At 41.5% G+C, this 19,171-nt stretch overlaps 1 protein-coding gene across 4 annotated transcripts in view; it reads left to right on the plus strand.

Annotated features, from left to right (window-relative positions):
* The window catches only part of itgb7 (integrin, beta 7), a 34,617-nt gene extending 24,931 nt beyond the window's left edge, over nucleotides 1-9,686 (plus strand). For all 4 annotated transcript variants that reach the window (XM_028967187.1, XM_028967188.1, XM_028967190.1 and 1 more), the window contains 7 exons: nucleotides 8-148; nucleotides 390-580; nucleotides 927-1,126; nucleotides 1,791-2,007; nucleotides 2,205-2,386; nucleotides 8,506-8,666; nucleotides 8,746-9,686. In XM_028967187.1, coding sequence (XP_028823020.1) covers nucleotides 8-148; nucleotides 390-580; nucleotides 927-1,126; nucleotides 1,791-2,007; nucleotides 2,205-2,386; nucleotides 8,506-8,666; nucleotides 8,746-8,814 — 1,161 coding nt within the window. In that variant the 3' untranslated portion in view covers nucleotides 8,815-9,686. The remainder of the gene's footprint in view (nucleotides 1-7; nucleotides 149-389; nucleotides 581-926; nucleotides 1,127-1,790; nucleotides 2,008-2,204; nucleotides 2,387-8,505; nucleotides 8,667-8,745) is intronic.
* The last annotated feature ends 9,485 nt before the right edge of the window (nucleotides 9,687-19,171 follow it).

A 19,171-nucleotide genomic window follows, 5' to 3' on the forward strand; every position in this document is an offset into this window, starting at 1 on the left:
TGTGTAGAATCTTTCTTCCACTGTGGTCCTGGAGCATAAGGGGCCTCCACAAGGTATGTCTGTGATGTACCATTCAGCCTGCAGTGGAGCTTCATTGACTTGGAGCACTCAGGTGGAATGCCGTGGAGTAAAGCCCGAAGATGATGCGGTAACACACAGATGCACACAGAGCACATAATCTTATATCAGTCATAGAGCCTCATATGAGATATTATATAGTAAATATAAAATGTGTTCACATCCCTGCTAAAATGCTAGTGATATAAAAAAAACAGTTTATATTACATTTCAACTGAACAGCAAATAAATTTGTTAGTACAGATTACTTTTCAATTTTCTGTTAATGAGTGTATAAAATTGTTTGCCATAACAATGTGTTTTGTGTTTAGATTGAGTTTACTGTGAGGTTAAATGCATCACACTGTCTGGAGCAGAGGAAGGAACTTGAGTTTCGAGTGCAGGGTGTCCGAGATGTTTTACGGGTCTCCGTGGAAACATTCTGTTTCTGTGAATGTGATGACGTTCAGGAAATGGCATTTCAGTGCAAAGAGCATGGAACATTAATATGTGGCGTTTGCAGGTATAAATATATATATATATAACACACACACTCACACACACACACCGTATCTCACAAAGGTAAATACAAATAGCCATTTTCTCTCCTGAGTGTCATGTGATTTGTTAGTGTCATAAGGTGTGAATTGGGAGCAGGTGAGTTAAACTTGGTGTTAGGATAAACATATTTGGTTCAGATGGTGATAACCAAGTCAGGAGTCTTGGTTGAGTCCAACAATGTTGGAGACTTAACTATCCTTTCAATCACTGACAAATATTTAATCTGTTGACTCAAAGTCAGTTCAGTATTTCCAGTGCCTTGCATTGTCTTCTGCATTGATCCTGCTCTTATGTACTCTTATGTGCAGTTGCAATGATACATATCAGGGCCAGTTCTGTGAGTGTGAGCAACAGGGTGAGTCCAAATGTCATGGCAATAGTGCTCAGGAATGCAGTGGCCATGGAAGGTGTGAGTGCGGAGAGTGTGTGTGCGAAGAGAACTACCGTCACACCCACTGTGAATGCGATGACAACAGCTGCCCACACCATGCAGGCAAAATGTGCAATGGTGAGTGTTTGGCTGCTACTGGACTGCTGAAAACAAATCACATTACAATGTTCTTTAAAATGTGTTTTTAAAAGCTGCTTTTTAAACTGTACTTTAGAATGAACTGGAATAATTTTTGGGACAGTGAAACTAAACTGAATGTCTCAAAACTGAATGTGAACTGGCCAAAACTTGGTTTCGAATTAGGTATCTGTACAGAGATAGCATGGGGCTGGGCAAAACAGTGAGAAAAATAGTGATGGCTGAATACTGAACACAATCCCATTCATATATTCAGTATTCTGTTTAATAAAATATATTTATAATGCATGTGTAAAACAGCAGTGTTGTGTAATTATTTAATTATCTTTGCAGTTTTCTATTGCTTTTGTCAGGAATATTTATCAAATATGTTTTACATATCAGCATGACTATCAACTCAACTAATTTGATGCAGTTAGCAACAGGCATTTGATAACCATGAATAGAATAAGATTTTTTTTACCTTAATCTGCCTAGTGTGTGAAACTGATGTATTCTTTAATGTATAATTGTTTCTAGTTAAATTTTAAATACAAAAATTATTTAAAAAGTCCATTAATCTTTCAATAATTTTTGTATTCTAAATATATATTGCCATTACTTACAAAATGGTTTGAAAATGTTTGTGTGTGTGAACTTGCAGGCAAAGGCAACTGTGACTGTGGCGAGTGTAAATGTGAAGAAGGATTTATGGGAGCAGCATGTGAGTGCTCTGGTGAAACAACAGGATGTGTGGGCCAGAATGGGCTACAGTGTAGTGCACAGGGTGTGTGTAAATGTAACCAGTGCTTCTGCAACAAGACCGTAACAGGAGAGCATTGTGACCGCATCGTTAATCCCTGCAACACTGCAGTGTACAGGTGATTATGTGTCTTTTTGTATGATTTTGATTGTATGATTTTGTAAGTCAGCTGTTAATAAGAGCAATCATTTTTTTTTACCATTTTATAATTAGCTAATGTAATTTACAGCCATATGTTAGTAATGTTTGCATATTGTTTTATGTATACTGTGTATAATTTATAATTTTCATGCAAGGGTGTGTTTGTATTTATAGGGAATGTATGCTGTGCATTAATTCAGAGCAAAACTCTGCTCAGTGTGACAATGTGTGTGGGGAGGTGCGGTGTAAGAAACAACCAGGGCCACAGGAGTATGAGTGTTCCCATGGCAATCTGACCTACAAAGTAGAGCTGGACAACTCTGGACACTTCTTCATACTCTACTCAGAGCTACCACGTAAGGACAGCACATTATACACACACACACACACACACACACACACAGTCTTATCTACAGTCTGCATTTCAATCTTGATTTACAATCCCAATTCCAAAAATCTGGGATGCTGAATATAATGTGAATACAAGCAGAATGATTTGCAAATCTCATAAACCCATGTTTTATTCATAATATAAAACACAGATGTTGAAAGAAAGTCAATATTCTATTTTATGGAAAATATAATTTTCTACATTTTAAAAGCCGAGGGAACATTGTGCAAGTACATTAATTAATTGACGACAGGTCAGTATCATAACCGGTAAAATATGGATAGAGGTTGACCAATCAGCACCAATCTACAAAATATTGGAAAAATTCCAGAGGAATGTTTAATAAAATTATCTTGATTATATATGTTTTTTATTATATCATAACTGACAGTACATAATAAAATCATAAGGTAAGAGATGATTGAGCATAAAAAAGTAAAGAAGTGTAATATAGCATAACAATTATTGCACTCCACAGAAACAAAGAATGAAGTAGGACAGTTAATAAGAACAGTCCAGGGTAGCAGCATGTGTTTGAGGGTGTGTGTGCATGTAAAAGATGTACACATACCTTAATTAAAGAAAGTGAAGTGATTGTGATACACAGCAAGCACAGCACATGGTGCACAAAACAGACCGTGGTGTTTGCATTTAACCATCACCACCATCACCCTTAGTGAGCAGTGGGCAGTGAAAGGCGCCCGGGGAGCAATGTTTGGGGATGGTGCTTTGCTCAGTGGCACCTTGAGGTTCAAATCACCAACCTTACAATCATGAGTCTTTCCTTACTCGCTTGGCCACCACTGCCCCTGTAGCGCTTTCCAGACAGGAGCAGTGTGAAGAGTGTATGTGCAGGGTGTATTTCATGTCTGATTATGTTTTTCACTCACTACACCATGTGTGATGGAAGTTGGAAGTCGGGTCCCAATGATGTGCTGGGCCGTCTTTGCTGGATTAGCTGGAGGGCCTTCTTGTTGGCCTGTTTGTGAGGTTATCCCACTTTTAACAGAATCCTATATCAGACAAGAACTGCCTGCATACTTGTCATATAAGGCCAGGCATTATCAAGCACAACACGGGAGCTCCACATTACCAGGCAATGAGAATATGCAAACTACCGAAAAGCAGAAAATAAAAAAGTTTGGTGGGGAAAAAAATGTCTGTTTCCTCCATCTGCAAAACCTATTCCTATTTTTTGGGTCATCTAATTGTTACCCTTTTATTGCTGCTGTTGTTCATTTCAAAATTATACTTTCAAAATTCCCACCAAAGAGCTGATTCAGATAATAGGCACAAAAACACTTTGAACAAGGGCATTAACGACTTCAGTTGAAGTCGATTTGACACGGGCCATCGCCGCAATGACAGGAAAGGAGAAGTCTTGTCCATCTCAAAGGTTTTGGTAACCTTTTTATTGAACACAAGCCAGCAGGCGGCACCATCAACCAATACCTTAGGCTTACAGATAACAGGGAGACGGCCCTTCTCCTATGACCCTGTATATCTACTCCCCAGTGTGCCGCTTCTTCCCTTGCACACGCTACATGAAAACACCCAAACTCATATATCCCGAACCCCAACAGAACACATTTACACATAACATGGCTAACTACAGTCAGGTCCATAAATATTGGGACATCGACACAATGTTAACCTTTATGGCTCTATACACCACCACAATGGATATCAAATGAAACGACCAAGATGTGCTTTAACTGCAGACTATCAGCTTTTATTTATTTACATCCAAATCAGGTGAACGGTGTAGGAATTACAACAGTTTGCATATGTGCCTCCCACTTGTTAAGGGACCAAAAGTAATGGGACAATTGGCTTCTCAGCTGTTCCATGGCCAGGTGTGTGTTATTCCCTCATTATCCCAATTACAATAATCAGATAAAAGGTCCAGAGTTCATTTCAGGTTTGCTATTTGCATTTACATTGAGAGCATTTATCGGACGCCCTTACCGAGAGCGGTAGTAAGTGGGATTTGAACCTGGGTCTTCTGGTTCATAGGCGAGTGTGTTACCACTTGGCTACTACCAACCATTTGGAATCTGTTGCTGTCAACTGTCAAGATGAGATCCAAAGAGCTGTCACTATCAGTGAAGCAAGCCATCATTAGGCTGAAAAAACTAAAGAAGCATATCAGAGAGATAGCAAAAACATTAGGCGTGGCCAAAACAACAGTTGGAACATTCTCAAAAGACTAAAAGACCCGGAAGACCACGGAAAACAACTGTGGTTGATGACCAAAGAATCCTTTCCCTGGTGAAGAAAACACCCTTCAAAACAGTTGGCCAGATCAAGAACACTCTCCAGGAGTGTGTGTGTGTGTGTGTAGTCATTGTCACATGTGATACACAGCAGCACAGCACATGGTGCACACAGTGAAATTTGTCCTCTGCATTTAACCCATCACCCTGAGTGAGCAGTGGGCAGCCATGACCAGCGGCCAGGGAGCAGTGTGTGGGGACGGTGCTTTGCTCAGTGGCACCTCAGTGGTACCTTGGCGGATCGGGATTCGAACCAGCAACCTTCTGATTACGGGGGCGCTTCCTTAACCGCTAGGCCACCACTGGAGGTAGGTGTATCTGTGTCAAAGTCAACAATCAAGAGAAGACTCCACCAGTGTGAATACAGAGGGTTCACCACAAGATGTAAACCATTGGTGAGCCCCAAAAACTGGCCAAGTGAATCACCTGACCTGAATCCGATTGAGCATGCATTTCACTTGCTGAAGACAAAACTGAAGGGAAAATTCCCCAGGAACAAACAGGAACCGAAGACTGTTGCAGTAGAGGCCTAGCAGAGCATCACCAGGGATGAAACCCAACGTCTGGTGATGTCTATGTGTTCCAGACTTCAGGCTGTAATTGACTGCAAAGGATTTGCAACCAAGTATTGAAATGTATAAATTTGATTTATTCTGTCCCATTACTTTTGGTCCCTTAACAAGTGGGAGGCACATATGCAAACTGTTTTAATTCCTACATAATTCACCTGATTTGGATTAAAAGCTGACAGTCTGCTCCCATCGGCGCATATATCACCCTCGAGACATGCTGGTCCCAACTCACCACAATATATAATCCACACTGACCAGGTCCCTGCAGCAGATGGAGGAAACAGGAAAAGTTTATACCTAACTCTACAGCATCGGTTTATCCATGGCACTCCTCACATTATCTACTGCCACTTCGTCCTCCCTGTGCACATCACCAAGATGAATAATAATTCTCCTGTGACAGTGGCAGGGACATAGTAATTGTTACCCTTTTATTGCTGCTGTTGTTCATTTCAAAATTATACTTTCAAAATTCCCACCAAAGAGCTGATTCAGATAATAGGCACAAAAACACTTTGAACAAGGGCATTAACGACTTCAGTTGAAGTCGATTTGACACGGGCCATCGCCGCAATGACAGGAAAGGAGAAGTCTTGTCCATCTCAAAGGTTTTGGTAACCTTTTTATTGAACACAAGCCAGCAGGCGGCACCATCAACCAATACCTACTCCTTAGGCTTACAGATAACAGGGAGACGGCCCTTCTCCTATGACCCTGTATATCTACTCCCCAGTGTGCCGCTTCTTCCCTTGCACACGCTACATGAAAACACCCAAACTCATATATCCCGAACCCCAACAGAACACATTTACACATAACATGGCTAACTACAGTCAGGTCCATAAATATTGGGACATTGACACAATGTTAACCTTTATGGCTCTATACACCACCACAATGGATATCAAATGAAACGACCAAGATGTGCTTTAACTGCAGACTATCAGCTTTTATTTATTTACATCCAAATCAGGTGAACGGTGTAGGAATTACAACAGTTTGCATATGTGCCTCCCACTTGTTAAGGGACCAAAAGTAATGGGACAATTGGCGTCTCAGCTGTTCCATGGCCAGGTGTGTGTTATTCCCTCATTATCCCAATTACAATAATCAGATAAAAGGTCCAGAGTTCATTTCAGGTTTGCTATTTGCATTTACATTGAGAGCATTTATCGGACGCCCTTACCGAGAGCGGTAGTAAGTGGGATTTGAACCTGGGTCTTCTGGTTCATAGGCGAGTGTGTTACCACTTGGCTACTACCAACCATTTGGAATCTGTTGCTGTCAACTGTCAAGATGAGATCCAAAAAGCTGTCACTATCAGTGAAGCAAGCCATCATTAGGCTGAAAAAACTAAAGAAGCATATCAGAGAGATAGCAAAAACATTAGGCGTGGCCAAAACAACAGTTGGAACATTCTCAAAAGACTAAAAGACACGGAAGACCACGGAAAACAACTGTGGTTGATGACCAAAGAATCCTTTTCCTGGTGAAGAAAACACCCTTCAAAACAGTTGGCCAGATCAAGAACACTCTCCAGGAGTGTGTGTGTGTGTGTGTGTGTGTGTGTGTGTAGTCATTGTCACATGTGATACACAGCAGCACAGCACATGGTGCACACAGTGAAATTTGTCCTCTGCATTTAACCCATCACCCTGAGTGAGCAGTGGGCAGCCATGACCAGCGGCCAGGGAGCAGTGTGTGGGGACGGTGCTTTGCTCAGTGGCACCTCAGTGGTACCTTGGCGGATCGGGATTCGAACCAGCAACCTTCTGATTACGGGGGCGCTTCCTTAACCGCTAGGCCACCACTGGAGGTAGGTGTATCTGTGTCAAAGTCAACAATCAAGAGAAGACTCCACCAGTGTGAATACAGAGGGTTCACCACAAGATGTAAACCATTGGTGAGCCCCAAAAACTGGCCAAGTGAATCACCTGACCTGAATCCGATTGAGCATGCATTTCACTTGCTGAAGACAAAACTGAAGGGAAAATTCCCCAGGAACAAACAGGAACCGAAGACTGTTGCCGTAGAGGCCTAGCAGAGCATCACCAGGGATGAAACCCAACGTCTGAGGATGTCTATGTGTTCCAGACTTCAGGCTGTAATTGACTGCAAAGGATTTGCAACCAAGTATTGAAATGTATAAATTTGATTTATTCTGTCCCATTACTTTTGGTCCCTTAACAAGTGGGAGGCACATATGCAAACTGTTGTAATTCCTACATAATTCACCTGATTTGGATTAAAAGCTGACAGTCTGCTCCCATCGGCGCATATATCACCCTCGAGACATGCTGGTCCCAACTCACCACAATATATAATCCACACTGACCAGGTCCCTGCAGCAGATGGAGGAAACAGGAAAGTTTATACCTAACTCTACAGCATCGGTTTATCCATGGCACTCCTCACATTATCTACTGCCACTTCGTCCTCCCTGTGCACATCACCAAGATGAATAATAATTCTCCTGTGACAGTGGCAGGGACATAGTAAGGTGTTTAGTAAGATGTCTGACCACCTTCCAGTGGAGTGAGTTATTTGCGAAAAAAAAAAAAGGGAGAGAAATGGCAAAATCAACAAATCAACTTTTCTGCTAATGCCCTATTGCAAACAGAGTATGTTTCACCTGATCACCACTCTCTGTGCACCTGAAAAAAAGAAAACAGAAACAGCAGGCACATTGCAAATAATATGTAATCTGAATTGGTTCTAAAACTCCTTAAGTGTCCATCAAGGATGAACATATCAAAAACAACATTTATTTCTTATATAGTCCATAATCACATATAGTATGTCTCAATGGGGTTTGACAGGCCCTATAGTTGACACCCCCCACACTTGACCACAAGAAAAACTCTAGGTGAGAGAAAAAAGAAAGGAAGAAACCTTGGGAAGGAGACATACAGAGAGGGCCCCTTTTCCAAGGTAGAGTGAACCTGCAGTTGGTGTCAGAGCAGGGTTGATGATGGTTTGTTCAAGAAAAGAAAACAGGTCTAGTCGTGGAAAAGTCCAAATTAAAGTGTAGAGCATCTGTCCATGTTTGGAGGTACTGAACAGTGTAGAGTGCATAATTGCAGTGTTGAACACCATAATTTTGACAGCTCTAAAAATAATAAAGCAATATAAAATTATTGTGGGATACTGATACCTTTACTTTTAGTAGTATGCAAGACCCATAAACATGCAATGACACAAACAAAGAAGGTTAAGATATGTGACTCTCTCCATAGGTCGGATAGATAAGACATATGTGATCATTGGGAGCTCTGTGTCAGGAATAATCCTGATTGGTATCCTGGTGATTGTGGTTTATCGCCTGCTTTTGGAGCTCTATGATATCAGAGAATATCACAGCTTTCTGCATGCTCAGGAGGAGACTGACTGGAAGAATGTGAGTCTTCACTGCTATACTAAAAAATAATTTCAGTCATAACATAAAAAAGTAAAATAAATCTTTTCATCTCTTTCAGACCCATAATCCTCTTTTCAAGGGTGCTACAACCACAGTCAAGAACCCCATGCATTCTCAAGATGGCTAACCCATGCAGTCACAGGATGAAGCACAACAGCACACCAATGAAACAAGGCACATACATTTATAGAACCAATCTACAGTGTATCTACTGTAGGTGGTAAAACACCCACACTTTTTCACATTTACATTATTTACATTCATGGAATTTAGTAGATTCAGAGTGACAGTTGTTACAGGTACTACATTTCTGGTTTATGTGTCTTGTTCTGGGACACAATGCTAGTGAGTAGAGTTTGAACCTGTAAATTTGTGGCCTTCTGGTTCATAAGCAAATGTGTTACACACTATGCAATTTTGCTGGAACTTTCAAAACAGCCAGATTTTCTATGTGTTGTAAGCCAGAGGCTCACAATCCTATTGTTTTCAGTCAGGCAAGCCACCACAAAGAAGATTGAAAGAGTTCTAAATGCAGAGTTTATTTACTTAGGATTGGATTTAAAAAAAAATATGTCTGAACTTGTTTTGTGTGATTTACGCTAAGCACCATTTGAAATTCTGTAATATCTGTGAGACCAAATGAACAAAGGTATTTATATATTCTTTCTTTTCCCATGTTGTATCATTGCTAATCCAAAGAATGTCATACATTTTGATCTAAAAGGTCATAAAACACTTTTATTAGTATTTGTATTAATATGGCCCAAAATATGAATAATTAAATACTACATGCTGGTGAGATAACTGTGAAATTAGTGTTAATACTGCACTACATATAGTGTACTATTATATATCACCATGGTCAGGCCTAATATGCATCCAGTGGACAATGCAACTAGAAAGTGGGTAAGTGTATTTCATTCACTCTTATTCTTTACTTTACTTTACTTTACTTTATTTAGCAGATGCTTTTATCCAAAGTGACTTACAAGAGGAAGACAACAGCAATTCTCGTTCGATTTCTATAGAATATTGAGTTTACAAACTAAGAGCCCTGATAAGGCTCAGACTTGTCAGTGAAGAGCATGCTCAGAGATTGTTAGGTGCTAGACGAAAAATTATAATGTATTTATACATTTTTGTATTGTTTGTGCAATGTGTACGCATGTGCGTGTGTAAGTGTTAGATTTGTCTGTAATATTTTTTGAACAAGAGGGTTTTCATCTGGTTCTTAAAAGTGGTGATAGTCTAGGCTAGTCGTGTGGAGGAGGGCAGGTTGTTCCACCAGCCAGGGACAACAACGGAGAACAGAGATGATTGGAATCGGAGACCCCGTGAAGAAGGAATTTTTAGTCTCCTTTCGTTTGCAGATCTGAGAGAGCGTGCAGGGGTGTAGCTAGGTGTGTTGATGTAGGAGGGCGCAGTTCCATTTACAGCCCTGTAGGCAAGCATCAAGGATTTGAACTCAATGCGAGCAGCTACCGGGAGCCAGTGGAGGGAGGTAAGAAGAGGTGTAACATGGGTGTATTTTGGCTGATTGAAAATGAGACGGGCTGCCATATTTTGGATCATATGGATCATTTGGATCATATTCTCACATACACTTAAGTGCAGAGCACACAGACACCCTGAACATACTCTGTTACACACAAGGGTCAGGCAGCTGTGGTTAAACATGCCTTGTCCTGTAATGTCCTGGCACCCCTGGCGGCTAGGTGTCACATTTTCCCTGTTTTATGTGTTGTTAGTCCTAATGACCAGTACACATAATTAGTGTTATTAAGAAAAAGACCTTGGAAATAGGGCTCTAAGCACCTACCTTTTCACAGAGATGCACTGGCAAAAAATGTTAAGCGCAAAACCCTGGCACAATTGTGAGTGTGTTCATGAATTTGCCGCTTCAGGGAAATAGGAGTGATAGGAGTGACTGACGTTCTACTTTCTAATGTTCCCTAATAAATCAACGAATGCAACAGAATTCAAAGTCTTATAAGAATGCAGATTTTCAGTAAATAGACAAGGTTAAGATAAAATAAAAATAGAGTGTTCATTAAAGATAAACACAAGATTCATACATTGTAAACATGATTAAGTTAAATGAACTTAACATTTTTGAGGTAACCTGTTGCATTTAAGCATTGTTGAATGAACAAAAGAATTCAAGTTAAGTGTACTTCATGATAATAATTAATTATGCATCATATGGCTTAGCACAAAGAAGACAAATTCTCTTGCTAGAATAATTTAAACGTATCATGTTGCATTCAGAAATCCAGATGAGTTCAATGCACTTAAATTATTTTATGCAACTCATTGCCCTACAAAAGCAGGGTTGAATGAACACAAGAAATTGAGCATACTTAGCAAAGGACAATACATTAGTCTGGGCAATATGTATATAACCAATGGATAGTAGTAGTGATTAAAATATACTTTATGTCAAAAATGATTGATGACATATCGGCATAAGGAAAAAGCGTGTGATTTATGACCACCTACCCTTCTACCTTCTCCCCTTCTCCACCGGACACCCAGCGCGTATTTTATGACCTCCTAGCCTTCTACCTTCTCCACCGGACACCCTGCGCGTAATTTATGACCTCCTTCCTTCCTTCCCACTCCTCATTTCTCCCCCATGGACACCCGCACATCCTCTCACATTCATAGATGTCATATAACTACTTAGACAAGCTTTAAAAAAACAGATGTCTTATCAATTGTTTACAAACTATGGTTGCTGTGGGATAGGTCATAACCCGGTATACCTCTACACCTTTCTCGCAAACACTGAATCAATATGTGTCCTTACAAATGTCACACACACACACACACACACAGACCAAAACAGAAACCTTATTTAAATGATATATGTTTTAAAAGTGTTTCTAGTTAAAGAAAAATGTGAAAGGCTTCGTGTTCTAGGGTATGTTAACTATACAGCTTTTCAAACAAAGTTAATTTCATACCCCTACTGCTAAAATAAATGAAACCCTTTTATGATTTCCCTGACCCACACACACACGCAGATCCTAGCACATCCTCTAACAATCTTTAACACCCTAATCTTACCAATTGTTTACAACTAGGGTCATCTCCATGGTCTAGGACCCATCTAACCACCATTCTCGCAAACACTGAATCAATGCGTGGCCTTACAAATGTCACACACGCGCTCGTGCTCACCCTTAGACTTTCACACCCTTAGAATTTCTTTTAAAACAGAAACCTTGTTTAAATGATATATGTTTTAAAACTGTTTCTAGTTAAAGAAAAACTATTTTGCTTTCAAACAAAGTTGATTTCATACCACTACTGCTAAATAAACGAATAGTAATGCTGTTTTATGAATAATCCATTCTTCAAAGTTGTCTATTCTATGGTTTTCAGATGATATGTCACACAAAATGTTAACAGACTATAATTTCTATTTAGTTGAACAGTGCACAGAGAGATATATGGATAAGCCTGTGAATTACCTAACAACTTCTGTTTTTTTCTACAAAATTTTTTTTTTTTTTTCAAGATTCTTTTCAGAAAATAAAATCCTACATTTATTAACAATGTTAATTTCCTCTGAAACTATCCCAGCTTGTGACCGCTCCTCATTGGCAGTAACAAGGTCTTCACCACCCAGCAGATAACCAACTACTATTTAGTGCTCGCTTGAAACTAATGTTTGCAAAAATGACCATTGTTGGTGTTTTACGACCCCTCATATCAATGACACAGACCCACAGTTCACACACACTTAGACTATTTTAAAACCATATTTTAATGATATATGGTTTAAAAGGATTTCTAGTTAAAGAAAAACAAGTTTAAACACAATACCTATTTTAAATATACAACACATTCAGTCGTTTTTCCAAAAGATACATCACACAATGGTATGTAGGAGGCATCACATCACTGGCACGCACACACACACACACACACACACACACACACACAGACTTTTCTTTTTCTTGCTAAAATAAAACTAATCATAACACTGTTTTATGAACAAACCTTTCTCACAGAAATGTTAACAAACTATAATTTCTATTTAATTGAACCACACACAGATTTTGTTTATCAAACTGATATATTTATGAACATGAAAATACTTCTCTAATCCTACTTTAAAACGTTGAAAACCACTATTCTTTTTAATCATGTTTTTTTTTTTTTTTTTTGTCCACTTTGGATTATGTAATGATAATATTGAAAAATAAACCTACACACTTCTAACCACTTTTTGTAGTTGTTGTAGTTCACATCAGACATATATATATTTTAGACATTACTTTTAATATTATTATCAAGTAACTTCAAATAAATTTCTCATGTTAACAATTAAAATCATATTTTCTAAAATCATATCAAGGGGTGTGATTTTTAGAGAGGAGGGTTGCAACTTTTAGGGCTATAATATCAAGAATTTAAAAGTTTCAGTTAGTTTTTTCTACAGTATATTTGTATTTTTTTAACCTTCTGATGCTGAAGGGCTTCACTGTCGTATATTTACTATTTGTATGATTGACACACACACACACACACACACACACACACACAACAGACTTTTTCTTTTCCTTGCTAAAATAAAACTAATCGTCACGCTGTTTTATGAACAAGCCAGAGGTATTTCATTTATGGTTTTCAGATGATATGACACACAAAACGTTAATAAACTATCATTTTTATTTAGTTGAACCATACACAGACTTTTGTTCATCAAACTGATATATTTATGAACATGAACATTTTTTTTTCAAGATTCTTTTCAGAAAATAAAATCCTACATTTATTAACAATGTTAATTTCCTCTGAAACTATCCCAGCTTGTGACCGCTCCTCATTGGCAGTAACAAGGTCTTCACCACCCAGCAGATAACCAACTACTATTTAGTGCTCGCTTGAAACTGATGTTTGCAAAAATGACCATTGTTGGTGTTTTACGACCCCTCATATCAATGACACAGACCCACAGTTCACACACCCTTAGACTATCTTTTAAAATAGAAACCTTGTTTTTCACTCAAGGATTGAAAAACACATACTAAACAAAATACTAATTTTAATACAACGCAAACACTGTTCATATACTTACTGAATATGTTTATCCCATCAGTCATTTTCCAAGAGATACATCACATAATGGTATGTAGGAAGCATCACACCATTGACACAGGACATAACCTGTTCACACACACACACACACACACACACAAACAGACTTTTCCATGCCAAAATAAAACTAATCATAATGCTGATTTATGAACAAACCATTCTCCAAAGGTGTCTCGTCTTTGGTTTTCAGAAGATATGCCGCACAAAAACGTTAACAAACTATAATTTCTATTTAATGAACCTCACACAGACTTCTGTTTATCAAACTGATATATTTATGAACATTGAAAAAACTTTTCAACATTCTTTTTAATCATGTTTTTCCTCTATGGATTATGTAATGATAATATTGAAAAATATACCAACACACTTTCTAACCACTTTTTAATATAGTTCACATCAGACATATATATAGACATGATTTTTAATATTATTATCAAGTAACTTCAAATAAATTTCTCATGTTAACAATTTCATATTTTCTGAAATCGTATCAAGGATGTGATTTTTAGGGAGGGGGCTTGCAACTTTAGGGCTTTAATATCAAAGAATTTAAAGTTTCATTTATTTGTATATTTTTTTCTACAGTATATTTGTATTTTTTTATCCTTCTGATGCTGAAGTGCTTCATTGTTTGTAGATTTTCTAGCTGTATGATTGATTCCCGCTGGTCATATTATTAGGTAGACCTCGTTAGTACTCGGGTGGACCACCTTATGTCTTTAGAACCACCTTATTCTTCGTGGCATAGCCTCAAAAAGGTGTGTGTCAGGATTGCCTGCAGCTGGGCTCCACACCTGACTTTAATCCTGACGCCCCATAAATGCCGGAAGTTTCCGCCCGTTCGGGGTCGCTGGCATTTTCGTGGACTCTCTGCACGAACTTGACCTGGTTTAGTTTCATGTGTTTTTGAGTTCTGGCAATCGCCACACGCCTACGGGTTAGTTTATGTTCTTTATTTAAGTTAAATTCGTTTTCGGCCACCGCGCCAGTCTTTATTTGTATTTCTTTGTTTATTGTTAATAAAACCCCGTTCCCAACATGTCAGACCTCTGCGCTTCCTTCCCCCGTAAGTCCGTAGTCGTGACAGAATGCCAGCGACCCACCCAAAAGCGCAGAGGTGGAAAGCAGAGGAGAAGAAACGCCGCGAAGGACGCAGCCCGGCGCGGCGAACGCGGACGCCAGGGGAGAGACGCGCCGCCCGTTCTGGTGGAGCGTTTTCTCCCCGAGAAGCCGTGGTACGCGGCGCCACGTGATGACGTCACCCCCGGGAAACTCCGCGAAACCCGGAAGCGGAAAGCTGGTGGAAGAGGGCGACGGGAGGTCGCCAGCCAGCAACTGCGCTGCCGGGACTGCCTCGCAGGGAATCCTCCATTCCTGCTCCAGTCGCCGACCCGCCTTCCCTCTGCCCGGACGTTCCCCAGCAAAATGGCAGCGCAGCACCAGCGTCCACACCTGCTGGAGAAGACGTCCACCCCCCTCCACACCACACACCTACCACCATCTCCAGCGACGTGCCCAGCCCCGTGTGGGACCGCCCAATTGTCCCGGGACCCTTCAGTGGGGCAGCAGACACAGACGAGATCACTACCATCCTCACGTGTCTGACTGGATCAGCATGGGGCTGGAGCACAACCCTCTGGCAGCAGGGAGAGACAGACAGGAGTTTTCGGGACTTCCAACAGAGACTGAGGGCGGAGTTTGATCGGCCTGAGCCAGGGATCGAACTCTGCCCCTCCACCACATCCAGTGCCAGTCAGGATCCGGGGCAAGAAGACCCAGCACTGGTGGGCGACGAGAAGGTCGCTCCTCCCGAGATCCTGGCTGTGCCCCCTGAGGAGGTCCCGGAGAGCCCAGAGAGGGAGCCAGACGACCCTCTCTTCTGTCTGTCTCTGTCTGTGTGTGTCTGTGTGGCATATGTGTCCGTATGTCGCCCCCACTTCCCCTCTTTGTGTCCACCAGATGGCGACCCAGCCGCGGAGCCGAACCCCAGGGAGGAGGTTCCTGACCCGAATGTGCTGGTCCAAGGCGAGGTGGACAAGCCCCAAGGTACCCCTAAGTCCAGCCGGGGGGGGTGCTCCCCCAAAGAAATTTTTGGGGGGGTGCAGTTCGGGTTGGGGACTCCTCCTGAGGGGAGGGGAGGTGGGGAAGCGATGGAGCTGGGTCCTCCGGTAGCCAGTGAGGAGGGCGGGGCAGGCATGGGCCTGCGTCTGCCTCCAGAGGGGTGGAGCGCCATAGAGCCCCCGGGTAGGCATGAGGACCCAGCTGAGCCAGGCCGAGGGTCCGGGGCCGCCAAGCGGGACCACGCCGGGGAGCCAGGCCGAGGGTCCGGGGCCGCCAAGCGGGACCACGCCGGGGAGCCAGGCCGAGGGTCCGGGGCCGCCAAGCGGGACCACGCCGGGGAGCCAGGCCGAGGGACCGGGGCCGCCACGCCTGACCACGCCGGGGAGCCAGGCCGAGGGACCGGGGCCGCCACGCCTGACCACGCCGGGGAGCCAGGCCGAGGGACCGGGGCCGCCACGCCTGACCACGCCGGGGAGCCAGCCCGAGGGACCGGGGCCGCCACGCCTGACCACGCCGGGGAGCCAGCCCGAGGGACCGGGGCCGCCACGCCTGACCACGCCGGGGAGCCAGCCCGAGGGACCGGGGCCGCCACGCCTGACCACGCCGGGGAGCCAGCCCGAGGGACCGGGGTCCTCCAAGGGGAGGATACAGCAGGGCAGGAGCCCTGTGGTTGCCGCCGTCCACCCCGCCGCCTCCACTGATGGTACTGTTGGGGCTCCGAGGACGTAGCCCTTGGAGGGGGGGGCTCTGTCAGGATTGCCTGCAGCTGGGCTCCACACCTGACTTTAATCCTGACGCCCCATAAATGCCGGAAGTTTCCGCCCGTTCGGGGTCGCTGGCATTTTCGTGGACTCTCTGCACGAACTTGACCTGGTTTAGTTTCATGTGTTTTTGAGTTCTGGCAATCGCCACACGCCTACGGGTTAGTTTATGTTCTTTATTTAAGTTAAATTCGTTTTCGGCCACCGCGCCAGTCTTTATTTGTATTTCTTTGTTTATTGTTAATAAAACCCCGTTCCCAACATGTCAGACCTCTGCGCTTCCTTCCCCCGTAAGTCCGTAGTCGTGACAGTGTGGAAATATTCCTCAGATATATTGGTCCATACAGACATGATAGCATCATGTAGCTGCGGCCGATTTGTCTGCTGGTTGTCTATGATATCCGAAGCCAATATCCGAAGGTGTTCTGTTTGGATTGAGACCTGGTGAATGTAGAGTATAGCGAACTCAATGTCATGTTCAAGTAACTAGTCTGAGATGGTTTGAGCTTTGTGACTTGGTGTATTATGCTGTATTTAAGTAGCCATCAAAAAGGGGGTACACTGTACACCCCCCCCGAGAGACCAACACCAGCCTGAACCACCATGCATCCATGCTTACATGTTGATTACACCACATTTTGACCCTACTAACTGAATGTTAAATTGTTTTGATAATTCTCCAGTCTTCAGTTTTCTAGTTAATAAAGTAGAATAAAAAAAAAAATTAAATATACTTTTTGGCATTTACTGTCAATATTACTCTTCCACAAATAACTTAAAAATACTAAAGATCCTTCAATACAAATCAGATATTTTAAACTTGATGTGACAATGACAAAATGCACTTTAAACCTGACCACCACATATCTTTTTAAACACAAGACAATATATGTTTTAATGCAACCCAGCAACACTACTTCATGGCCATTTACAAGAACCCTCTAAGGTGTCAGTGCTGAACTGTTTGGTTGAAAAACTTAACCCCCCAAAAAAAAATCCAATAATTGGCTAACAATTGGCATAAACATATGAGGTGCTGCTTTTCTAAAGCTTGCAAAAAAACAAACACTAAGTTTACTAAATAATGAGGTCTTATCAGGTCTTATCAGTGAACAATACCGAGATAATTATTATAAAAATTATTATAAAAATGCATGAATTAATTATTCCTCGCACTCATACTGTACTTGGAGAAAATGGAATGTTTTGTGGTAACGTTTGGCACTGTTACGCGCTATATTAAGCACACTTGTGCTTGCTCTGGAACGGGCAGATGGTCGTCCTGGTGGCAGCGCAGATCAGACAGCCGTGTAATACATTTATTTTAACAAAGTAACTGTATTCTGATTATCACTCATTTAAACGGTACATGCATTCCGTCACTCCCCGACACTGTCCACATACATTGGTTGTTCTGACATTTTGAGTCTGCCCTTTATCCTGTGACATCAACAAGGCTTTTTGTCTACACAACTGTTGCTAACCGGATCTTTTCTCTTTTTCAGACCTGGTAAACCCTACATATGGTTGTGCATGACAGTAGATCACCAGTTTTTAAAAACTCCAACCGTGTCTCGTCCAAAACCACTTAAATATTCTTTTACCCCCAGTCTAATGACTGGTTTGGACTTCAGAAAATTGTTTTCACCACGTCTAGATGCCTAAATGCAAATCTGATATAATCTGGCAGATGAGCTGTTTGTGTTAACCTACATGTAAAAGGAAAGGCCAGGTTGTATTTAACAGCACTGTTTAACCCCACTTAAATCCAATTAGACGAGTACAAATTGTATTATACTGAATACATAAAAACTATATGCAATCACAATAATAAACATAACCAGTAAAAAAAATTTTCTGAAGTCCAAACCAGTCATTAGAATGGGGGTAAAAGAATATTTAAGTGGTTTTGGACGAGACACGGTTGGAGTTTTTAAAAACTGGTGATCTACTGTCATGCACAACCATATGTAGGGTTTACCAGGTCTGAAAAAGAGAAAAGATCCGGTTAGCAACAGTTGTGTAGACAAAAAGCCTTGTTGATGTCACAGGATAAAGGGCAGACTCAAAATGTCAGAACAACCAATGTATGTGGACAGTGTCGGGGAGTGACGGAATGCATGTACCTTTTTGAGGCTATGCCACGAAGAATAAGGTGGTTCTAAAGACATAAGGTGGTCCACCCGAGTACTAACGAGGTCTACCTAATAATATGACCAGCGGGAATCAATCATACAGCTAGAAAATCTACAAACAATGAAGCACTTCAGCATCAGAAGGATAAAAAAATACAAATATACTGTAGAAAAAAATATACAAATAAATGAAACTTTAAATTCTTTGATATTAAAGCCCTAAAGTTGCAAGCCCCCTCCCTAAAAATCACATCCTTGATACGATTTCAGAAAATATGAAATTGTTAACATGAGACATTTATTTGAAGTTACTTGATAATAATATTAAAAATCATGTCTATATATATGTCTGATGTGAACTATATTAAAAAGTGGTTAGAAAGTGTGTTGGTAATGAGCGATGGAGCTGGGTCCT

This window comes from Denticeps clupeoides, unplaced genomic scaffold (assembly GCF_900700375.1).
Source record: "Denticeps clupeoides unplaced genomic scaffold, fDenClu1.1, whole genome shotgun sequence".
Classification (NCBI taxonomy): Eukaryota; Metazoa; Chordata; class Actinopteri; order Clupeiformes; family Denticipitidae; genus Denticeps; species Denticeps clupeoides.